This window comes from Musca autumnalis, unplaced genomic scaffold (genome assembly GCF_047663935.1).
Source record: "Musca autumnalis isolate F117 unplaced genomic scaffold, ASM4766393v1 scaffold_1, whole genome shotgun sequence".
Classification (NCBI taxonomy): Eukaryota; Metazoa; Arthropoda; class Insecta; order Diptera; family Muscidae; genus Musca; species Musca autumnalis.
In genome coordinates this window covers 167,826,819-167,850,772 of record NW_027411644.1, presented here as the reverse complement: position 1 = coordinate 167,850,772, position 23,954 = coordinate 167,826,819, and the positions used below count along the sequence as shown (strand labels likewise).

The window sequence follows — 23,954 nt, the reverse complement described above, 5'->3', positions numbered from 1 at the left end:
CTGGTGGTCATTACAATATTGAAACCAGAAAAACAAACATCTGGACGCCGCATAATTTATGACCAAATAATGAATTTCCTTGAAGTGTACACAACATTCATTATTCAAAGAGAGAGAGGAAAATAATGAGTTGAACTAAAAATAACTCAGTGTTTTGGTGTGTGTGACATTCAAAGACTTTATTTAAATGAAATAAATATATAAATGCATATGTTCTTCTTAATTCTGGTGAATATTAATTATTATTTATATGTTAGCAGTTTAGCTGTGTTGAAAGACCAAAAGTTTTTTTTTTTTTTGAAATTGCGAAAATATGATTATGTTAAATTTTTGTGAAGTAAAGAATTTCAATATTAGTTTCCCTCCCTGCTTCTTTTCATAACTTTCAATGTGCTTTGCACTTTATCACATTCGTTATTAATATTACAACCAAAACAATGTACTAAATCTTTGTCATATTTTAATAATTTATTGCAGTGTTTTGGGTTTTTGTTTGTGTTGCAGCTCTATTATCCAAATCGTTCAACTGCAACAAATTCTTCACTGCACTCGATTTATTTCTCTTAAATTAATTATATCTTTTCAAGCGTTTTTGTTTTATAAACGTAAACAACATATAAATATGTTGCCAAATATACAGACATACGTACATATGTATGTATGTATTTGCATACAAGTGAGTAGATCCATGGAATGTATGCAAAAGGAAACAAAGCGTAGACACACACACACGCACACTAATAGAACACAAGCAATGTTTATTGCGTTTTTCCAGACGTTTGTGATAAAGAAATTGCGGAGAAGAAGACATACACACAGACAAAAAAATAAATTATAGATTTAAATTGCAGCAAAACGAAAACCATTTAAATGCAAAACTTACAGTCAGAATGGCAAATTGCTGCTGTACATTTCTCTTCATTGTTAATGCGAAAAGGCCAACCAAACACAGAAACACACACTCACAAGCATAGAAATGCTATGAGAAGAGTCCCTGCCAACATTTTTTCAATTTTTGGAAGATTGTTCGCTTAGATTAATCTTCTGTGATTCCCCACTGCGATCATTGGGTGATTGTTTACATTTTTTTCTTACATTTTTCAAATGATCGCCGTTGGGAATCACAGAAGACTCTTCTGGAAGAGCAACAGATGATTGTTACTAACATTTTTGATTTTGTTGCATATAATTCTCATATACACTTTCTACAGAACTTTGATATAAATGGCACGTATAATATCATGAGTATTGACAAACCACACATGTCCAGGTTTTGCCAAGTTTAACCAAAAGACAACATAGTGACTGAGGAAACAGTACTGAGTACAGTGCCTATAACAAATAACCACAACATAAAGGAATAATTAAAAACCATAACAAAGCAGAAAAGAAAACAAAAGCAGAAAACTAAACAACAAATAAAAGAAACAAAAAACAATTGTTCTATTCTTTTTTTAATTTTTCTTTACATGTTGATCTTCTGAAGATCTTCCAGATGATTAATCTGCGATTCTTCCTCGCGATTCGCTCCCCGGACACAGTTACTTTATGTCGGCGATTCGCAGGTTATCATTAGGCGCGCTCTTCCGCGATTGAATTGATCTTCCCCGCGAATCGCAGATTATCTTTAAGCGATTAAAAATTTGAAAAAATGTTTGCAGGGGTCATCATTGCAACACACATTTGTTTATAAAAACAACAACAAACAAAGAAAAACGTAAACGATTTGCTATGCAAATACGATTTTCAGAGAACAGGCAGACAAATGTATTCAGGCACACACACGCACACACAGACCGGTAAAGGCATACAAACACGCACATGCCAACGATTGGACGATTTTTTTAAGTTCTTTGTACTAAAGAACACTTTGTACAAACACATAGACAATCCACACAAGGAGCATTGTGAAACAAATTCCAATTCCTCTTTTTTCTGTTCTCTGTGTGTGTGTGTCTGCTGAAATTGAATACAAATCTACAGAGCAAAGTGTCTTCGAAAAATGTATGACATACGCATACAGATGAATGCGCACAGCAGGGTTGCCATTGTAGATCTGGCAAAATATATATTTTCTTTGCAGATAAGTCCTGGGTTTTTGACATCTTAAAACCGGCAGGTCTTTTGCTTGGTATCTTCCATTCCTTTCGTAATCCTGGTTTAATGTTAATGGTACCTTAAAATACCATCGCACGCATATAATTTCCAAATAAATATTGGATGTTTTGTCCCCATTTGATGTAGGGCATAACACCCAAAATTTTGGGTCGGATGCTATGAGGCGAAAAAAAACTCCTAAATTAAGAGTTTAACCTAGGGTTGACCTAAAATCAGCAAAACGTACAAAATTTTTTTGCATTATGCTTGAAGGCATACGAAGTTGAAATTATTGATCACTATATTCAAATAATGGCAACTCATATTCAAACATCTACACACACAATAATGTGGTGGTACATGCATTTTAGTCGTAACGCAATCAAAGATACACAAACACACCGCTATATCGTCCTCTACACAAATGCAGCTCATGCTCATATCAAATACAACAACAAAAACAAAATAACTACATGAATGGACAAACAGAAAATAAATGAGCTGAAAAAGGAAATAGAGCAAATAACAACAATTTTTGAAGAGAAGAACCAAAATATAAAAAAAAACACAAAACAAAAAACTCCATTGAAATAGAGAAGCTTGAACATACAACAACATCCATACATAGTTCTCCACATCACATGTTTGTGTTCAAAGGAATTACTTGGATTCACATAGAATCGAATGATGTTGCGATCTTCAGAAACAAAATAAAAGCAGCAAAAAATAAAAACAAATAAACATCAGATATTTTTATGCATTTATATTTGTTCAGGGATTTCTTTATGTTGAAATGAATTCTTTAGTTTTTTCTTTAATAAGATGCTTTAAGTTCTAGTTCTATTTCAGTTCGGTTTAGAAATCAAATAAAACAAAATGAATATTTAATTGAAAACTTTTAAAATGACACATGGTTTAAATGCAGAGATTTTGTAATTAAATGTTCTCTATACTAAATGTTGTTTAAATTTACTTAGATGGCTATGGTCTTCGTCTTTATTTTAGCGTCATTATTGCCTCTAGCATAAAATGGAGGCTATACCTTACGGTTATGACTTTTCTATATTTTTTTTTTCCTAACAACCATTTCCTGTAGCACGGATGACTGGTTATTAATCACTATAATAATGTTTATTTCATTGAAATATAAAAAAGTCCACGCACAAATCGATTTTAAAAAATATGTTTTTTAAAAAGTGTATGAAATGAAAAAAAAATTTCCCGAAAATTATTTTCTTTTGCACGAATTTAGGAATACTAATAACTAAAATAAAATAAACAAAATAAAATATTGGAGAAGGTCATGCTTAAACCCCTTTGAAAAACATTTTAATTTTTGTTTTTATACCCTCCACCATAATATTGAGGTTATAATTAATTTTGTCATTCCGTTTGTAACACATCGAGATTTTTATCGGAGACCTTTAAAGTATATATGTATATATTCTTGATCAGGGTAAAATTCTAAGGCGATATAACCATGACCGTCTGTCCGTCTGTCGAAATCAAGATACAGCTCGCAATTTAAAGATAGAGCTTTGCCTTGCACGCAGAAGGTCGGGGGTGGGATTCCCCGGCCAGGCAACATCAAACATTTTTCAACGGTGGCAAAATACCCCTCAGTAATGTTGGCGACATTTACTGAGTATTTCAGCCTTGAAAAACTTCTCCATAAATGGTGTCTTAAGACACGCCGTTCGGAGCTAAATATGAATCGGGGTGCACTCATTGATATGAGAGAAGTCTCCCTTGTCCCGTATGGGATGTTGTGAAACAATGTTTGTTATGTTTGCTTTGTAATTTAGTATAGAAGTTTCTAGTACTCCTAGGATGTTCGGTATAGCAAATGGTTTTAACCTCATTATAACACCGAAATGGCTAAAATTTGGTACTTAGTCTTCGTTGGAGGTATAAAATTTTTTTGGTATAGGTTAACGCCTTCGCATAGCCCCCATAGAACGGTACATCCCGATTTTCGGAATTTTGAAGGTTGTCGGTATAGGAGCACGCCTTCATATAGCCACCATAGAACGGTACCACCCGATTTTCGGTATTTTGAAGGTTTTCGCCTCAATATCACACCGAAGTGGCTGAAATTTGGTACTTGGTCTTCGATGTGGGTATAGAACTTTCCCAAAAATTTTTCGTTATAGGTACACGCCTTCATATAGCCCCCATAGAACGGCACCTCCCGATTTTCGGTATTTTGAAACGTCTGAAATTTGGTATTTGGTCTTCACTTGGGGTATTAAACGTTCCATATGAAATTTTTCGGTACGGGTCCACGCCTTTATATGGCCCTCATAGAACGGTACCACATGATGTTACTTATTTTGAAGGTTTTATCCTCATTATAACACCGAAATGGCTGAAATATGTACTTAGTCTTCGTTGGGTGCATAACCATTTCTCCCAGAAATGTTTGGTATAGGTCCACGCCTTCATATAGCCCACATAGATCGGTACCGCCCATCTTTCGGTATTTTGAAGGTTGTGATCACAGCAACCCACCGAAATGGGTGAAATTTGGTATTTAGTCTTAGCTGGAGGTAAAAGCCTTTCTTACTGAAAGTCGTCGGTATATGTCCACGTTTCGATATAGCCCCCATAGAACGGTACCTCCCGATTTTCGTAATTCTGAAGGTTGTGACGTCAATATCCCACCGAAAGACTGAATTTTCCAGAAGAGAGTTATCAGTATAGGTCCAAGGGTTCCTATATCCCCCATAGAAGAGTACCCAGGGTTTAAAAGCAAGCATTTAAAAACGTTAGCATTAGCTGTACACATCAAATGCTACACAAATTTGTGTGTGGCTAAATAAGCAAGCGACCGCATATTTATTTTTGTGCATCTTTGCTTATTTCGTATTTGCACCTAAGCTAGGCATAATCGACAACCATGCTACATATTTAGCATTCTGCTGACCATTGGTCGCAGCAAATTTCCATACGAGGGTGTTTTTGTGATTAGTGTTGCCATCGCACAAATAAAAAAGGTGACATTTCTTGTCAATATAGCGAAATATTTATTTTTTAATATACAACATATAAATAATAAGAAAAGATACACATTTAATTATTTAGTTGATAAAATGCTTATTATCAAGCGGGATTATTATTAAGAAATAGTAATAAAGAAATTGAAAATTCCATATTTAATTATTATATGTATATGTATATTTTTTTGAATATGGCATTAACATTTTAAACTCCAAATGTAACAAAAGCTCTTGTTCTTTACATGCCAGAGTCTTAACGTTTCCCTTACTTCAAAAGGGAATATGTGGACCTTGGGTGTAATACAAATGTCAATGACAAATATCGTTCATTTATCTTAAATTTTTGATATCCATCTTCGTTACGATTTGCTGCATACGGCATGACAAATATTCATTTTTATACTATTGTGTAAAAGTAAAAAATATTTGTTAAACGGCTTCATCAAAAATGCACATGGTCTTTGAACGAAAAAAGGCAAAAAAGACAATAGGCAACCCCGATCGCAAGAACTATTGTTTGCTGAAAACATGGCTTAGCAGTTGAAACTATGTTGCTTATTCTCTTTTCTGTTATGTGTTGATCATGTGTGCTGCAAAACATGAGTATGCTTGTGCGATGCTTTTTTATTATAGCAACAATATCGAATAGCATTAGCTGCGCTTGCAATATTTTTGTGAAATGTGTTGCTACATGTTGCCTTTGTTCATTGTTGATAAACATATTTCGAAGAAATTTTAGCAGCCAAAGCGGCAAATTTCGATGCTTTTGCTAATATGGCGTTAGCATTTTTAGCCCTGAGCGTACCTCTTTATTTTCGGTATTTTGAAGATTTTACAGAAATATCGGAAATTTTGTATTCAGTCTTCTCTGAGTCTAAAGACTTTCCGCCAGAAACTTGTAGGTATAGATCGACGTTTTGATATAGCTCCCATGGAACGGTTCCTCCCGAATTTCGGTATTTTGAAGGTTAGCCTCATTTTTTTACCGAACGGAAAGAAACTTATTGTTCCATTTTCTTTCAAGGGTGGAGGGTATAAGAAGTTCGGCTTGGCCGAACTTAACGCCGTTCTTACTGAGGCAAATTAAGCTAAAACCTTGAATATCACTGTGAACCGAAATTTTGGGGGGGTGGGAAAATCCTATTGGAGATGAAAGCCCTTGGTGAGTATATACAGAACCCCGAAGGACAGATTCGCCGTGAGTCGAACTTTCGCGATATGGCGTGATGAATATTTGGCTGGAGACCCTAAAAGCAATATGGAATCAGCGTTATATCTTTGTTCGCTGTTGTTTAAGCTTATATTTAAGATGACATGTCTTCAGTCAAATCAAATGAGGATTTTTTTCGTAGAACATTTCGACCTTCTAACTCGCTTCCTTCAATGTCCTTTTCGTCCTTTATTTCAAGAACCGCAATAAAAGTGGCACAAGATGACATTTTTCAGCTTCGGAATATTCTACAAAAATGTCGCTCGGAAGATTTTAGGTACGGTTCCCAAAGACATAAAATCGATAAAGTCATGTTTAAGCGGTAGTTTTTCACTTTTACCCGAATCTTGCTCAGACAGCCCTATATCTATTTATTTCAATACATTATTGTTAACCTATTGATGATCTAGAATTCTCGGAGTCATTAAAACAGTTGTATCTTGTTTTGCTAAGCACGTCAATTTCATTATTTTTTGGAATAAATATCCGGATATCCGAATTATGGAACCGGTTATTCTGATATTAAAACCGAATTTTTATCCGGTTTTTATGAACCGAATAATCGTATATGTATATCATTAGAAAGCTATTAAAATTGTCCAACAGATATGACTAATATGCATTAGACGTTTTAAGCGGTTATGGTGCAGGAACAAAAAAACCGTATTTTTGAACCGTTTCTTAACGTTTGTGAGGATACATTTCTGTGCGTGAAAAAATTATGATCATGACCTGGGGGTGGAAAATTCTTTTTGGAGGTGAAAGCCCTTGGTGTGGACATACAGAACCCTGAAGGGCAGATCCGCCGTGAGTCGAACCTTTGTGTTATGGCGGGTTGAATTCTGGGATGGTGACCCATTATTGCAAGCGTAGAAAGTTACGTAACTGAATTTCAAGTGGGTTTAGGGTGCTACTGGGAATTAACGAAGTCTTGAAAGATCCGATCTTTTCATCAGCATTTGAACCCATGCAAAGGAAGTCGCAAAAGATCCGATCTTTTCGTCAGCATTTGAACCCATTCCATCTATCCAATAGAGATGAATTTCTTGCTTTTATTTATACATTTTTTATAAATATGTATATAAGATTAATTGTCGGAGACTCTTGATGTTGTCGGAGACTTGAAATCACAACCAACCTTGTTAAAACTCCTGTCGTAATGGTAATGTCATTGCAAAGAGTTCGTGAAAATGACATGCCAAAGCATTGGTGGAAATGACATGCCAAAGCATTGGTGAAAATGACATGTCAAAACATTCGTGTAAATGACATGCTTTGGATCCAAAGATGAATAGCATCTTTTGGGGTCCACGCTCATATAAAATTCATCGATGAAGATGCCAGCTCACTTGCACCCATGATTGAACGGCACCTTTGGCATCGAACATTTTGCTGGGTAATGGGTTGAAGCCAACAAGTTTTTTTATGTTCTCTTCCGATTTCTAGCTTAACCCTTTATTTTATTGACCTATGCCCAAAGAAGGAATCGCAGAATAATCCATGGACTACATGACACTAGTGTATGACTTTTCGATATATCCACTGCATCCACCTAAAATTTATTCTGACAATTTGAAGCCGGAATTTCAGTGTTTTTTGAATTTTTTTAATAATCCGGACGCGCAACAAGAGAATATTCCATACTCATAATAGGATTACACTGTGCAACATTTTTAAGGTGATCTTGTGCAAACAATCCGAACTGTGGATTTTTTGAAAGTACAGACCCAAACGACAAGATACCCTAGTTGGGGTTTGTTGTGTCAGATCCAGCTCGGATTTTATAGCCCCATCTAAACATAGTTAAATATTGAGTTTTTAAAGGGATTCTGGGCTATATCTCTGAAACCAATGCGAATCTTCTTCTGACCTCTGAAGCAAATTTGTAGATAAGGACAAGAATAAAATATTTGGAGAAATAATGAACTCGAAAAACTACATTTATTGCCTCAAATTTCAAAATATATGCAAAAATTCCACAATTTTTATACATTTCGCACCGTATCTCCAAAACCGTTAATTTTTTCTGAATATCTTTTTTGGAAAAATATTCCCTGAAATGTAATACACAACTCTTCAGAACATGTCATTGTTGTGAAATGCCTCTATCCCGTTGTTTTCAGTACATTTTACAACGGCGATTTAATAAATATGCCAATAATGTGGTGAAATAAGAAATGCGAGAATAAACTGTTGGTGTGAACTGTGTTGGAAATACGTGTTGTAAAAGATATGATGCAAAATACCGCTGAAACAATATGAAGTAAGCATTTTAGAGTTTCAGAATGTTCTAAAGAATTGTTGAGAACTTTATTTGGAAGAATTTTGCAAACGGTTACTTGGTTCAACTCCCAATAGTTTAGCCGATACTGACCAGAATTTCAGCAATTATGTAAAATTTTCTATGTTTTATAGATTTAGATGCCCTAGATGGAGTTTTTCTTATGTGGTTTTTTCAAAAGATAAGTTCTACTATTTTAGGGCTACAATATTACTAAAGACAGCAAGGCCAAATTCCTATTCGTTTCTGAGATAAAGGCCTGATAAATGCAAGAAAGTGTAGATTTAGCCCGGTTCCGAACTGGATCTGACGGGACAAAACCCTACTAAGGTTTTTGTAGTCTAAAAATGTACTTTCAAAAAATGCGTACTAGAAGTTGTTTGCATTTTTAGTTTTGCATAGTGTTATAGAACTTGTGATTTTACGTCGTTTAATGTATATCTCATGAGTGTGCTCCTTACAGTATCCTAGTAATTGGAGTATAAAGGTCAAAATTTGATGCGTGAATTTTCTTTAAAAACCTATTTTTTGCGTGTAATATTTACAAATGTCATTCAATTTCCTTTGAACCCCGCGTGAATTTAGTTTTTTTACGCAACGGATGGCGATTTTTAGGTTATGACCGAATCATGGGGGCTATGAACTTTATATTATACATTTGAATACTGGATTATATAGTAGACACCCTAAGCATATCCGGAGTACCATATGAAGATCCTATGACTTCCCCCGATGACGTAATTACAGCTTAAAGTACTCAAAATATGCAATTTTTACAAGGTCCGTCGTATGTTTTCTATATTTTTTTGATATATGCTCACCATAACTACTTCAAAAACTATTTGTATCGAGCGTACAACATCTCCTTAATATATTAATGTCGAAAAACGCACAAAAAATATTTGTTTGTATCCGAAAATAACGAAAGTCTGGGTTAAACTCGTAAAACCGATTTTGAGCTATATCTCAAAAACAAGAGCTGATGGAGAAAAACCGGGACCTGATTTGAAAATAACTCGCCGATTTCATCTAGAAACAACTGCAACTTCGGTTGAAACAAAAGTCCTGTTGACCAGTATAATTAGTGAGGAACAAATGTTATGTCAGTCGGTTATCTCACGTGGCTCTAAAGTTTATTTGCAATTATATAGCTGCTTATAGTGACTTCTAAAAATTGCTCATAATTCTGATAAATTCAAATTTTAAAATAATTTTGTGCGTGAGGTTTTTTCACCGAATCACCTTATAATTAATATTTTATGTAATCTTATGTAGAAACTCATCACGCTATGATACAGGGATATGAGGTAGTAAAACAAGTGATAACCTTAGTATACATATTAACGTTTTTATTCCGAAATATCCATACGTCTGTCTTTTCAAATCAAGATACGGCTTGCGATAATTATCATAGGGCTTTATAATTTGGTACAAAAATTTATATTATAGTTCTGTCAAAATAATGTGTTACCACGTTATCTTACCAAAATGGCTGAAATTTAGTAGTTGGTATTCATTTGTCAGTATGGGCCCACGTTTTGATGTAGCCCCCATAGAACGTTACCTCCCGATTCCAAAATTGTTGTCCACAGCGCATATCTAATTTCTCGAAAAAATTAATTTGTCTCTCGAACTTTCACAAAAAACTTAGAAAGATTTTTTTTATATGTGCCTGTTCTCTACACCTTATACGCATTTCAGGAGCAGATTCGAACAGCTGTGACTGTCGCTTATATAAAAGGTGTGTCATTTTATGTTGGGGGTGTATTATAAAGCTAGCAAATTGTCAATGTAGCTAAAATCTAGACTTTAAACGCCACTTCACAGTGTTTGTTTTTAGTCAAAATTATATCGCTAATTTAAAAATGTTTAATTCATAATAAATTTTAGTCAAATCATATTGTGAAATATGAGATCTTTCTTTGTTCGTATATTTTAATTGTATCCCGAAGCTATTAAATTTATATGTTATATTTGCAAGTTTTTATTGACATATGTATGTATGTACATATATGTGTACATGTGTGTTTATACATATAAATATATAAAATATACCATCATAAAAATATGACATGTGAGTTTTGACCTTTTTTCTTGGAATTTGTAGTTAGATTTACATACATATATTTGTACGAATATTTATAGACACACATATTTATTTTCATATCATTGATTATTAGGTATTTTGACAGCAAATGTTAGAATATGTCAAGAATTAATACAAATATTTGTGCTGCAAAAACAAAAGCAAAACTTGAGTAAAGTTCCTCTCGAAATGTATATTTTCTGCCCCCTGAGAACTCAAAATAAGAATCGGTCAAATAATGTGAGTAAAGTATGTATATTTCGTCGGTAATTCAAAAATGAGTTAGAGAATCGCGCTACAGAATTAATACTTTTGTGTTATAGTTTTATGTTGATATCTTTAAAACTCAACGAGTTACAGTTCAATTACTAGAAGTTTGGCATAAATCAACAAACAAATTTTTTGAGTGGTAAAAGTTTTAGATTCATTATCGCGCCCAAATGGCTGAAATTAAGTAATTAGTCTTAGTCTGTTAATTATAAAATATAGAAACATCGTTGAACGCTTCTCTTTAGTTGTAAAATATAACACATTCTCATCAAAATTGAAATAATCAACGGGAAATCGGCAACTGGAATCAAATGATTATATAATGTTATAGATAGGTACATCCATATTTCAAATATATGGTAAATTTCAAATTTCCTCGCATTTAATATTGGTAATGACTAGACAGCGGAATCCTATGCAAATGCATATATGGTTAAGATGGTCGTAGAGAAAATCTGATCTGATCGTTTCATCACAAAATAAAACGAATTAGGCCCAGAATTTTTTGCATATTTTTGTCAGCAAAGTGTCTTTAATCGATACAATGGAAAATATTTCGCAATTTTATAGTTTGATTTTTGGACTTTCGAGCCGCTAGATCAGTGGCTTCGACCAGTGTGAGGCGGATAGAACCAGGGTTTCGGAGTCGAGGTATTTTTAGCTCGACTCCGACTCCGACTCCAGGCCAGTTTTTTTCACGACTCCGGCTCCGACTCCGACTCCGAGTCGACTCCGAGGTAAAAATAAATAAAATATGAACAAATGCTTAACTTGTTCCTATATTTGGGCCCACATAGGCTAATCTGTTTGTTTTTCCTAACATATTCTTTAGAATGTTCATTAATACTCAACTACAGAAAATAAATATGAAGTAACGTTCATATTTATATCATTTCTACCGAATCTTAAATTAAAAAATAGCAATGAAATACAACTTAGAAATTTTTGTCAGTTTTACCTTTTTTCCTGAAAGAAAATTTTCCCTGTGCCAATATCTTTGCACCTTCAAAATATGTGAAAATGAAGGGCAACACAAATCAACTGCATGCCGTCAAAATTATAAGCAATTCATGGCCAGGATTTAAAATGGATGTAAGCCAAAATTGTACAGTGCTTCTAGAGTAGGGTGGGGCGATTTGAACACCACTACGGTCGCCTAGATTTTCTGATTATTGGGATTGTACTGAGCAAAAAAGTCCACTAGACCATATGTCTACGGTGAAAATCTAGCCCCCGGATTTTGACTTGAAGTTTTTTTTCAAGGTTTTTTGGATATTTTGGCATATATGTAACAGCCAAACCACTGAGATTTTCGATCCAACACAAAGACAAAAATTGTAGCCAAGGCAATAATTAAGAACTCTCTAGTACACAGCAAAACCATTGGAACGCTCCTTCAGGCAGTTATGGCCCCGAGAATGTGCACATATTTCGGAAAATATCGATAAATTACATTGTGCTACAAAATTTGACTCACAGTCAGTGGGTGGAAATTTCCTTTTGGAGATGAAAGCCCTTGGTGAGTGTACTAAGAACGCAAAAGGAAATTTTCAGGATAGGTCAAGTTTCTGAGATATGGTTTGGCCAAAATATCTTTGAAAAAAAATTTCAAGTCAAAATCCGGGAGCTCGATTTTCACCGTAGACATATGATCTAGTGGACTTTTTTGCTCAGTACAATCCCAAGAATCAGAAACTCCATGCGCCCACTATCACTTTCTTCCTTCAATACAAATCGCCCCGGCCTATTCTAGAGCCTTGATGATGACACCCAATTGGACAGAAAAAGTAAAAATTTAAATGTTTGGTTTAAAAAACTGACGTTTCGACCATAAAGCGGGCAAAAAATTTTAAATATAAACACGATCGACGAGTTTCTAGATTAGTTTCTAGATATTTTAACTAATCTTGTGTAAAAGCTATTCAAAATATGATACAGGAATATCAGGTTGTAAACAAATCATAATCATAATAACCATCCGTATTTCATACATAAGTAATAACTTATACGAAATGTACCAAAATACTTAAACATGCGGATTTTTTGAGAAAGGAAGATTTTTGTAGAATTTTTCATGTAGAAAATCCCGTCTTGTTTTTCTTTTTCAGTTCAATAACAAAACGGACATGGAAGGAACTGAGCTATAAGATCAAAATATTCTACAAAAGATTCCTCATTCTATTTAACTGAAAACATGTAATATCAAAATGATGAAACAATATCGCCAAACAAAGCTATAAAGCATTTTTTCAGGCGTTATTGGGGGCCAGTCAAAAAAATCTTTACGTCATAACTCAGAAATATCAGCTATGGGACCTTTGGGTTACTTAATATACTCAATATTGGCTTTCATTCCTAAAAGGGATTTTTCATCCCTAGACCTTGACTTTCATTTGGTGACACAGTGTAATCAGTAGGATATCCGAGGATACCACAATGTCTTTCGACGGAGTCCAACAGGTCCTTTAATAGAAGACAAGGATGATTTCTCACAAAAGACAAGTCTTCTGACAGAAGACTTGTAGGACTTATATAAATGAAGTAAAATGTTCAATTATAAGCCGATTGTTATATAACTGTACTTTTGCTTGCAACAAGTTAAAGGATCAATTGGACCAAAAAATATTTTCCACATGAATTTGTAATCAAAATAGAGTTGAAAAAGTCTAGACTTCAAAGGATATTAAATATCCTGTGAATCGTCCTCTAAATACCGTTCGCTTATATGTTTTCTTATAGATTTCTTTTCAAATAAATAATTTTTTTTGAAAAAAAAAATTGTGTGCCGAATTTAGTGTTATATTTCTATAATGTAGAAAAATTGCCTGGAGTCGGAGTCGAGATATTTTTTTTTGACTCAGACTCCGACTCCGACTCCAGCAAAATTGCTCGACTCCGACTCGTAGACTCCGACTCCGAAACCCTGGATAGAACATGGCTAAATCAACTTCAAATTGTCTGAAACGGATTTCGATAAGGCACAATTTTGGTCGTATCTAAGTGTAGCCTAAAGGTAGAGGGTATAAATAGCAGCAATTTATCATTTAAGATTCCAAGCGTTCAGAAAATTTCTCTACGAATTATTTGCGCCATATGTTCACATTTTGATATTTTTTTACCCCCATATCACAGTTCCTCACGATCTGACCTACTTTGAGGACTTTAGCTGCATTTTCCGAGCAAAACAGTTCTTATTTGCATTTTAAGGTTTCTAGTGGTTAAAAAACTTATCCACAAAAATTTTAGGCTTACGTAGAACAACATAAAATGGTCCGATACTCAGAATGTAAGGTAAACCATTTAGTTTTGCTATGGAATTGGAAACATTTATGCATTTGAAAAGTTTTCCTATTTCCCATTTTTGCAATGCTATGCTGCAAACTCCGCTAATACTGTTTTACTCTAAAACAAATCCTCTTATTGTCCATACCTTTTAATATTCAAATCTGTGACCTGCAGTGTAATTGTAGGCAACATTTAACATGCACATATCATAGGGCTGTCACATGGGCTGCGGTTAACATACATACATCCATGTGTGTATTGAAATATTTGTATATTCAAATGGATCAATGCTTGTTGAATGTCAGAAAAGTACTTCGCAACAGCACAGTGTTTCTTTTTACAGGTTAGATAAGAAGCTGTGGAGAGTTCAACAGAACTGGGGAAAAGTTGCGGGGTAAATGTCCGAGTGCCTATGTTCCCGGTATAGGCAGTCTTTGGTACCCCTTTCTTTTTCTGGGACACTTTTCTTTTTCTCTAAAGATCTTTCGTACCGCATAAATCGTTTAGTATCTTTCAATTCCACTTGGTGCAATACTGCATTTTCTGAATTCTATAACCCAACATTCATTGTAAAACTCTTGAATATCCTGTCATGTTATTGGTTATATTACTGTTGTAAGCACCGACCGACCACCAAAATGCCAATTACATTTGTTTATTCAGTTGACAAAATTTTACATACAATGTATGTATGTATGTATGTAGGCAACCGTCAGCATTATGCGGTATTTTGTACCAAAAAAAATATTTCCCTGTGAAATGCAATTGTCATTGGAGGTTGCTGAAAATGGTTGAGCCTGATGATGGTGGTGTTGATGATGGTAATACTTTTTGGCTATTTGCTTTACATGCAAATTAAATGTTATGTGTGTTATGGCGGATAGTATTTGTGGAGTTTTTTCTGGGGTTTGCCATATTTTTATGCAAAAACAGTATTTAAAATGATTTAGTATAACTTGGAATTGAATTTTTGGATTAAATAGGAAAATTAACTATGCATTTCATTACACAAACCTAATCCAAAGTGATTTTTAAATCATAAATGACAAATTTTGTGTTCTTTTTTCTTTGGTGTGATAATTTTTGTTTGTTTCCATCAAAACAAAACGTTTAATGGTTTCTCAGTAAATTACCACCATACCTCACTCAATTCATTAATTCCAGATGGACTCACAGATCTATCGACTTATCTTAATCATGGTCACTTGTCAGGTTAGTTGCTTCGTTTCTATTTCCCAAAATGTGGCAAGTTGTAATATTGGGCATTTTTACCTCTTAATTCCGATTTTATTCTATATGTTGCTCTTCTTCTTCTGCTACAGTATTAGTTGGACCTTTTTTTCACTATTCTTTTTTCTCATAATCTCTTTAAATGTTTCTTTGTTATTCATTTGCATGTCTCATAAAAAAGAAAATATACATTCATACTTTTATATACTGCATGTTTTATTTACTTAATAATACTTGTAAAGATGTTGAATATTTTTTGTAAAATCAGCATTTCACCCCGACAGAAAATGTTATCATCTACCTTTGAGACTATGATCAACCCAGAAAAATCCTAAATAAAAATTTTAGAAAATTCGGTTGGAAAATTTGGTTAAGAGCATTACTATCCAATAAGCAGAAATTTGGCCAAAGTTTTCACCGCTATAATCGAATGGTATTTTAAGAAGTGACCCCTAAAACCTGGAACTACACATCGAACATTAACTCAAGGAGTGTAAAAACAATTAAGAAAGTATTAGCCAGCTGTGCCGACTGATATATACCCTCAGCTTTGGAGCTAAAGAAAAGAACGAACACTATACTATACTTCTGACATCTATAGGGGCTTTTGGAATTGTTGGGCCAATTTATCAAGAAGAATGGATTTGCCCCCAAAAAAATTAAAAAAATTAAAAAGATAGACTTGACCCGCCTGGGATTTGAACTCACGTCCTTGAAAACAAATAAAAAAATGTTGTGACGGCGTGTTAGCTTTCAAAGCCAAACTCATAGCTTCAAAGGCAGAGCAAAAAAAGCGTTTGTCTTGAAGAAATACAATTTTAATTTTGTGTGGGAGATACCCGTTCATGCAGTACCAACTCGAACCTGATCTTTGTCTGGAAATAACACGAGCAACATTTTTAGGAAGAGGAAAAAATCAACAGTGTTTGAGGCACTATAACGGATTTTTTGGGCCAAAAACACACGCACTAACATCGATGTGTGAGCTGGTGCGTTATAATGGTGCAAAATCCATGATGGGTTTTTCCACAAATCTGTGAGTTTCTGTTGAATTGCTTTGCGCAAACTGCGCATAACTTAAAGGTTGTATTCCTTATTGACAGTACGAACTTGTGGCAAGAATTCATGATGCACCACGCCAGTGCACTGTGTGGCAGAAGTCAGGGTCTTGAGGCAAAAAATCACAAGGGCAAGCTAGACCTTCAAAATTTAGTGCAGATGTTTATAATCGTCCTAGAAACGAATCTGCCAAATTTGGTTGATATCGGTTCATATATATGTATATATAGCTCTCATATATATGTTCGCCCGATTTCATGTAATTGATGGACCAAACAAGCAAATTCTGTCCAATTATCATGAAATTTTGACATTGCTACAGAATTCTGACTGTAAATAAGTTTACCAAGTTATATTGAAATCGGTTCAGAATTGGATATAGCTCCCATATACATATTCGCCCTATTTGAGGTATTCGGTGCACCAAATACGCAAATTATGTCTAATTTTGATGCAAATTGGGAAATGTCGCGGAATTCGCGCAATAAATAATTTGCCAAGTTATATCTAAATCGGTTCAGATTTTAATATATCTCCCATATACATTTTTCATCAGATTATATGTTTATTGTACAGTAAATTCGTAAAATAAGTCCGATCCAGATTAAATTCGGTCGGTCAATTTTTGTTATATTCAGTTCAGAGTCAACTATAGCCCCCTTATATTTTTTCATCCTATTTAATGTTAAGTTGATAAGATAAGGTATCACATAGTCGGCCCCGTCCGTCTTTGGTCTTTTCCTCCGCACAGAAGTATTTTATTTGGTTAAGGCTTGCACAAATGTTTTTAATTTGTTGTTCAACTCCCATTGTGTAGTTGTCTTTGATACTTCTATTAAATTTCGCAGAAATTTAATTTATAACATGTTTAGGTTTTCGCTGCTTTTCCAACCAAAAATTAAAAATATCCAAATTTTAAGTTTTACGAAATCTGGAAATAGATTTCTTTTTAATTCGCAAGTATACGCAAAATTTCTTTTCAAAAACTATTAGCTGATTACGAGAAAATGCTCCGATACCGAAAGTTCTACTCTAAAGAACACATGGACGATACCACAGACTACATCAAAAACATCACTTAGTGACACAACAAATTATTGACCACATCTAATATTACATTTACATTTTTGATAATAATCTTAATTTACATACAATTACTCAACAGGTCAGGTTTTGGCGCCAAAATACTTAAATTGTTTAATTACGACTCAAAGTCAGAAACAAACGCAATGAAAATTATGACATCTTTGACAGATTGGCATGTCGCCGTGGGTCGTTGCCCGATTGTAATTTTTTGGTTTTGGAGGTTTGAAAGTGTTAAGAATATAATTCCGTTATTATTTGATTTCAATCACTGACTTTAAAAAATGCCTTTTTGTCTCAAAAACCTGTCATTGGCCCCACCGTGCATTGCAGTCGAAGAAAACTGTGAGCAAAACCTTCACATTTGACCGAACTTGACGTTCTTTTTTCGGTCTTTGCTCTTCTGGACGTTTGCTTTCGGACGATTGGACTTTGGTTTCAATGTCATAGTCATACAACCAAGATTCGTCACCAGTTATGACCTTTTTGAGGATGTCCATGCGACGTTGTTTTTGCCGTTTTCATGGACGCGGGTGACTTGGACGAGCATCGTCATCGACATTTACTCGGCCTTCCTTAAACCGGGTATACCACAATTGAACATGTTTTACTAAATACCAAATTTCAGCCATTTCGGTTGAATATTGAAAGTCGGGAGGTACAGTTCTATAGGTGCTATATTAAGGTGTAAACCTATGCCTACGAATTTCAGGCGGAAAGTTCTGCACCCCAACGAAGACTAAATACCAAATGTCTGCAATTTAGATGGTTTATTGTGGCCATAACCTTGAAAATACCGGAAATCGCGAGGTACCGTTCTATGGGGGCTATACTAAGGCGTGGACCTGAACAGATATATTTCTGGGGGAAAGTTTTATAGCCCAAATGATAAATAAATACCAAATTTCAGCAATTTCGGAGGAATATTGAGGCCATAACATTCAAAATACCACAAATCGGGAGGTACCGTTCTATGGGGGCCATATTGAGGCGTGGACCTGTGCAGACAGTTTTCTGGGGGAAAGTTTAATGCATAAAATGAAGACTAAATACTAAATTTCCGCCATTTTGGAGGAATATTGAGGCCACAACCTTCAAAATACCGCAAATCGGGAGGTACCGTTCTATGGGGGCTATATGGGCTTATACCGACAAATTCTGGGAAAAAATTGTATACCACCAAACTAAGTAGCAATTTTCAGCTATTTTGGTGTGATAATGATGCTAAAGCCTTCAAAATACCGAAAATCGGTTGGTACTGTTCTATGGGGATATATCTAAACGTGGACCGATATAGCACATTTTCAATACCAAACATCCTAGGAGTATTAGAAACTTCTATTACAAAGCTCTGTCTTTAAAATTGCGAGCTGTATCTTGATTTCAACAGATGGACGGACGGACAGACGGACATGTCGACTTAGAATTTTACCTGATCAAAAATATATCTATAGAGTCTCCGATGAATATTTCGATGTGTTAAAAACGGAACGACAAATTTAATTATACCCTCCATATTATAATGGAGGGAATAAAAATCCGTTATCTTAGTACACTTGCATAACAAAAAAAATCGATAAACGTAACTCACAAAATTCGAAAATAATGGTTATGTTATGATCAGGCCTCTTATATTGATATTTGCTTTAAGGTGAGAGGGCTGTGAGCGTTTTAAGGGAAAAATGTAACAGCGTATTTTTCGAGATGACATTTTGAATTGTAGATGACATTTCGACTCTAGCTCGAAAACCAATGAACTGATTGTCATGTATTTTTGTGGGCTTAACAAGGACATCAGAATCTAGCCCATCACCGAACGATTTATGTTTTAAAATTTTGTTTGCCCATGTTATTTTTAAATTTTTCTGTCCACCATTTCCGTAAAACCTAATATTTTTTTAAAAAATCGATCGAATTTCAGTTGTAATTTGATTATTTCATTCGAAATTCAAAAGATTTCACTTGTCATTTGAGAATTCCAATTGAATTTCGAATTATTTCATTTGTAATTTGAGAATTCTAATTGAAATTCGAATATTTTTATTTGTAATTCGAATCATTTAATTTTTAATTCGAATATTTCCATTTGTAATTTGAATTTTTCCATTTGTAATTAAAATTTTTTTCATTTGTAATTTCAAACTGAAAATATTAAAAAAAAAACAATTGAAAAAATTCAAATTAAATATGAAAAACTTCGAATTACAAATGAAAAATTTCGAATTTCAAATGAAAAAATTCGAATTTCAAATGAAATAATTCCAATTACAAATTAAAATATTCGAATTTCAATTGGAATTCTTAAATTGCAAATGAAATAATTCGAAATTCTATTGGAATTCTCAAATTACAAGTGAAATGTTTCGAATATAAACTGAAATTATTCGAATTACAAGTGAAAATGGTGTAGATATTTATGTTCTAAATAAGTTCACAAAAATATATGACGATAGATTCTTTGGTTTTCGAGGTATAGTTGGCACCCAAAAACTCTTTCATAAAAAAATACCATTTGCCGCAAAACTAAGTAATATTTTCAACAAAAATAAAATTCAGAAAGTAGACAAATGATCTATAAGAAGTTTCGTAATTTTCTCCAAAAAATCATGAAAAAATGATTTTATTGGGCTTTGCAACTGGTGGTCACCCTTAATAACTATCCTTTAAGATACACAAATTCCAGAGAGTTTCCACAAAATTGTGTTCAGTGTCCTATATCTGAAAATAATCCTATGTAAAATCTTACCTGGGTGCCACCGTGGTGCAATGGTATGCACATCCGCCTAGCACGCTAGGTCCGCGGTTCGATTCCCAGGCCAGGCAACATCAAATTTTCAACGGTGGCAAAATACCCCTCAGTAATGTTGGCGACATTTTCTGAGTATTTCAAAGTGGTGTCTTAAGACACTCCGTTGGGACTCGGCAATAAAAAGTAGGTCCCATATCATTGTGCCAATATGAATCGGGTTGCACTCATTGATATGAGAGAAGTCTCCCTCGTCCCTTCAGGGATGTGTGGATGAACAATAATATTATATACATATACAATATATATAAAATCTTACATACGTATATTTTGACTAATTTTAAGATTTTCTACTTACTTATGTGTATGTGTAACACTCTACTTTTTTCACAATATCTGCTTATTATGCGTATTCCAAATCTAAGCTAAATACTTTGATTTTCACCTTTTAACAAACATCATATTAACGTAATGTTGTAACTTGTATTTTTATTTACATATATGTATTTCTTGAAAAATGAAAAAAAAAAAAAACATTTAGTAATAATTGTATCCCTTGTTTTATTCTTTCATTGCAGATAACGAAATGCGCGATTTGAGTGTAACTTTCTATGGCAGTGCATCCTCTCGAACGGTGATTGATGGCATCTGCTTAATTCCAATCATATTACTTGCGGCATATATGCGGTTTATGACCAACTAAATGTAGCCAATTTCAATTTTGAATATTAAACTACAAATAAACACATACCCACAAAATTTCTCTAATAAACCATTTGCATTTTTACATATATAAAAATTCATATGTATTCACACATCTTTTTCGGTTATTCATTCATACATTTTTATATGCAAATAACTATTTATAAAACTAAAAAAAAGGAAATCACAAAAACAAATGATAGAACTAAAATCATTTTACAATCATTGTAACCCCACAGAATTGACAAGCAAAAAAAGAGGAGAAACTTAATAAAACAAAAATATATACATACATAAAAACCTAATAAGTAATATTATATAAAACTCTACAAAAATCATGAACCACATGCATATAAATAATATAGATATATACACTCACCACAATAACAAATTCAAAAGTAAACAAGAGAAAACTGAAGAGAAACCAATTTCTAAATATAATAAAATAAATAAGAATATCTGAAAATAAAACCCTTAATATAAAGGTAATTCCCTTACTATATAGGGTATTCCAAAATGAATGAAGGAAATTTTAGTGAATGACGTGTGAAACGGTGAATATTCTCTGAAAAATATGAAAACGAATCCAGCTATGTTGGGTTATTTGTAGATATAATAAATTCCAATCACATTTGGGGACTTACGTTTCAAAATGCATATGTGGTCTTATACCTACATATAACTGATAACAATTTTCGAATTGCTTCCCTGCACTTGGGCTTCCTTTCTTTATGAACCGTCAGCAGTTTCTTATTTAAATTATTTCTTACCTGCAACACTCTCAAGCATTCCAACAACACCACTACCACTTAGTCTTTCTATACTCTAATATATCAACTCGCAAAAATTTTACATTTTCCGCTAGATAATTTTAGTAACTCCATAGAAAAATTATTGCATGCCTGGCAGATGCTTTGCGTTGTGCCATCAGTCAATAGTACCCGTCTACCGTTCTCTCAGTAGATCATGAATAAGATTTTGTTATGTTGAAAATCGACACATTAGTGGGCCACATAGACTCTTTGAAGATTTTAAGACCATTTGCAAAAGCTCGGCAATGGAAAAACATATGTTCTTACGTTTTGTCGTCCTTTCCTACAATAGGGTTACGACTTTTTGACCTGCCTTACCTAGTGATAGTAGGTTCTTTACATATTTCGTTAGTAGTCCACTGAAGACATGAGGAGACACGCTGTTGCAGATTTGCATGTTATGCCGCCGCACAGTGGTCCTGAATCGGTCAAAATTCTGTAACTTTTGTTAGATAACACAATTAGCTTTCAGACGAATTATAAATGCAAATTCAGTCTGGTAGTTGCAGAGAAATTCAAGGTCAAAGTAAAACTTTTGAGTTTTTTTACTATTTTTTTATCAAAATATGAGTGCTTTTGTTGTTTTTTTTATATCTTCCTATATATTAAAAATGGTCAAACACCAAAAAATAAACTATAAAAATACCAGAAAACTTAAAAAAAATAATTAGAAAAAAATGGTTTTTCAAAAATTAAAAAATATACTCCTTGGGCTTTCATAAAATTTATATAACTCGTATAAAAACTCATATACCCAAAAAATTTCCATTTGTGTAAAAAAACTGTAATTCATATGGGAAAAGTTATAAAAATACACATTTTTACCCATGTAATTTCAATAAATTTAAAAAAAGTGTTAAACGGACGGAAAGGGATGGGTACAAAAGTATATATGGGCTGAAAGATGAGACTCTCGGGTATCTTTCTGTGAAAACAGAACATTGTTCCATGTTGCTCCACAAAAGTTCTAGTCCACTAAATTGCGAATTTCCTAAAATTTAGTACCTGAGGAATAATAAAATAGCTTATTTTGTGTAAACGCTACGGTAATTTATTAACACTACTTTTAAAAACCACAACCCTATCTACCTTCTAAAAAAAACAATGAACACAATATCTGTTATAGTTTCCGAGAAATAGCTACTTCTTTCTCCAGAAATGTGCAAAAATTACTTATTTCCCAAAAATGGGGAAAATGTTCGTTTTTAGGGGCACCCCACACCAACGCCTTCCAATACTAGCTGGCACAAAAGTAATCCTCCTATCAGAAAATGATATAAATTTTACGATTGGCCCCTAATGTCAGTTCTGTTTTGACATTTGTGTAGTAAACACATGCGAAATACACGTTAATAAACAATGTTACGCTACACTGCCCCAGAACGCGGAATATGGTGACTATTTATCTGACCAATTATCGGTCGGTGACTTTGGCACAACGTGAATTTCGTCGCTGATTTCCTGGCCGTCCGCTCCAGACTTCTTTTTGTGGGGCTTTTTGAAGTCACGGGTTTATGTCAACAAGCCTCAAACTCTTTCAGTTCTTAAAGACAATATCCGTCAAGAATGTGAGGACCTATCGCCGGACCTTTGCTTTATCCTTGCCGGGCTTCAATTGAAGCTTCAATTGGCAGATCATCAGCATAGGTTCCATAAGCAGCAAGGTACGCCGTCTTCATACATACCAGAACAAGCCGTGCGATAAGACAATGCTCGATTTATCAGAATATTTGAACAGTGCATGCCAAGCACTCCACGCTCTTTGAAAACATCGGTCTTGTCATTTTTAGACATCGGAAACGATGTGGATAGATAGCGACAGGTTGAGAAATTTAGTGAGATACTCGACTCCCGGCTCATCCAGTTGTTTCAGCATTACCATGGTGATTCCATCAGGGCCCAAAGTCTTGGCAACTTCATCCATTGTTAATATTGGTGGTTCAACTTCGGCAAGAAGAGATCTAATGCAATTTAGTACCCTTCTCTTCACCCTGTAACTCCAGGTGTTCTATACAAACTGTCGCGTAACGTCGCCAACCGTGACTAAAGTCCTAACTTCCTTCTTTCCAGGGTTCGCGAGTGACTTAACCGTTG

At 34.1% G+C, this 23,954-nt stretch overlaps 1 protein-coding gene across 1 annotated transcript in view; it reads left to right on the top strand.

Annotated features, from left to right (window-relative positions):
* Positions 1–21,439, top strand: part of LOC141388704 (uncharacterized) — a 534,459-nt gene extending 513,020 nt beyond the window's left edge. Inside the window, exon 11 of the mRNA XM_073958881.1 lies at positions 20,925–21,439. Coding sequence (XP_073814982.1) covers positions 20,925–21,049 — 125 coding nt within the window. The 3' untranslated portion in view covers positions 21,050–21,439. The remainder of the gene's footprint in view (positions 1–20,924) is intronic.
* The last annotated feature ends 2,515 nt before the right edge of the window (positions 21,440–23,954 follow it).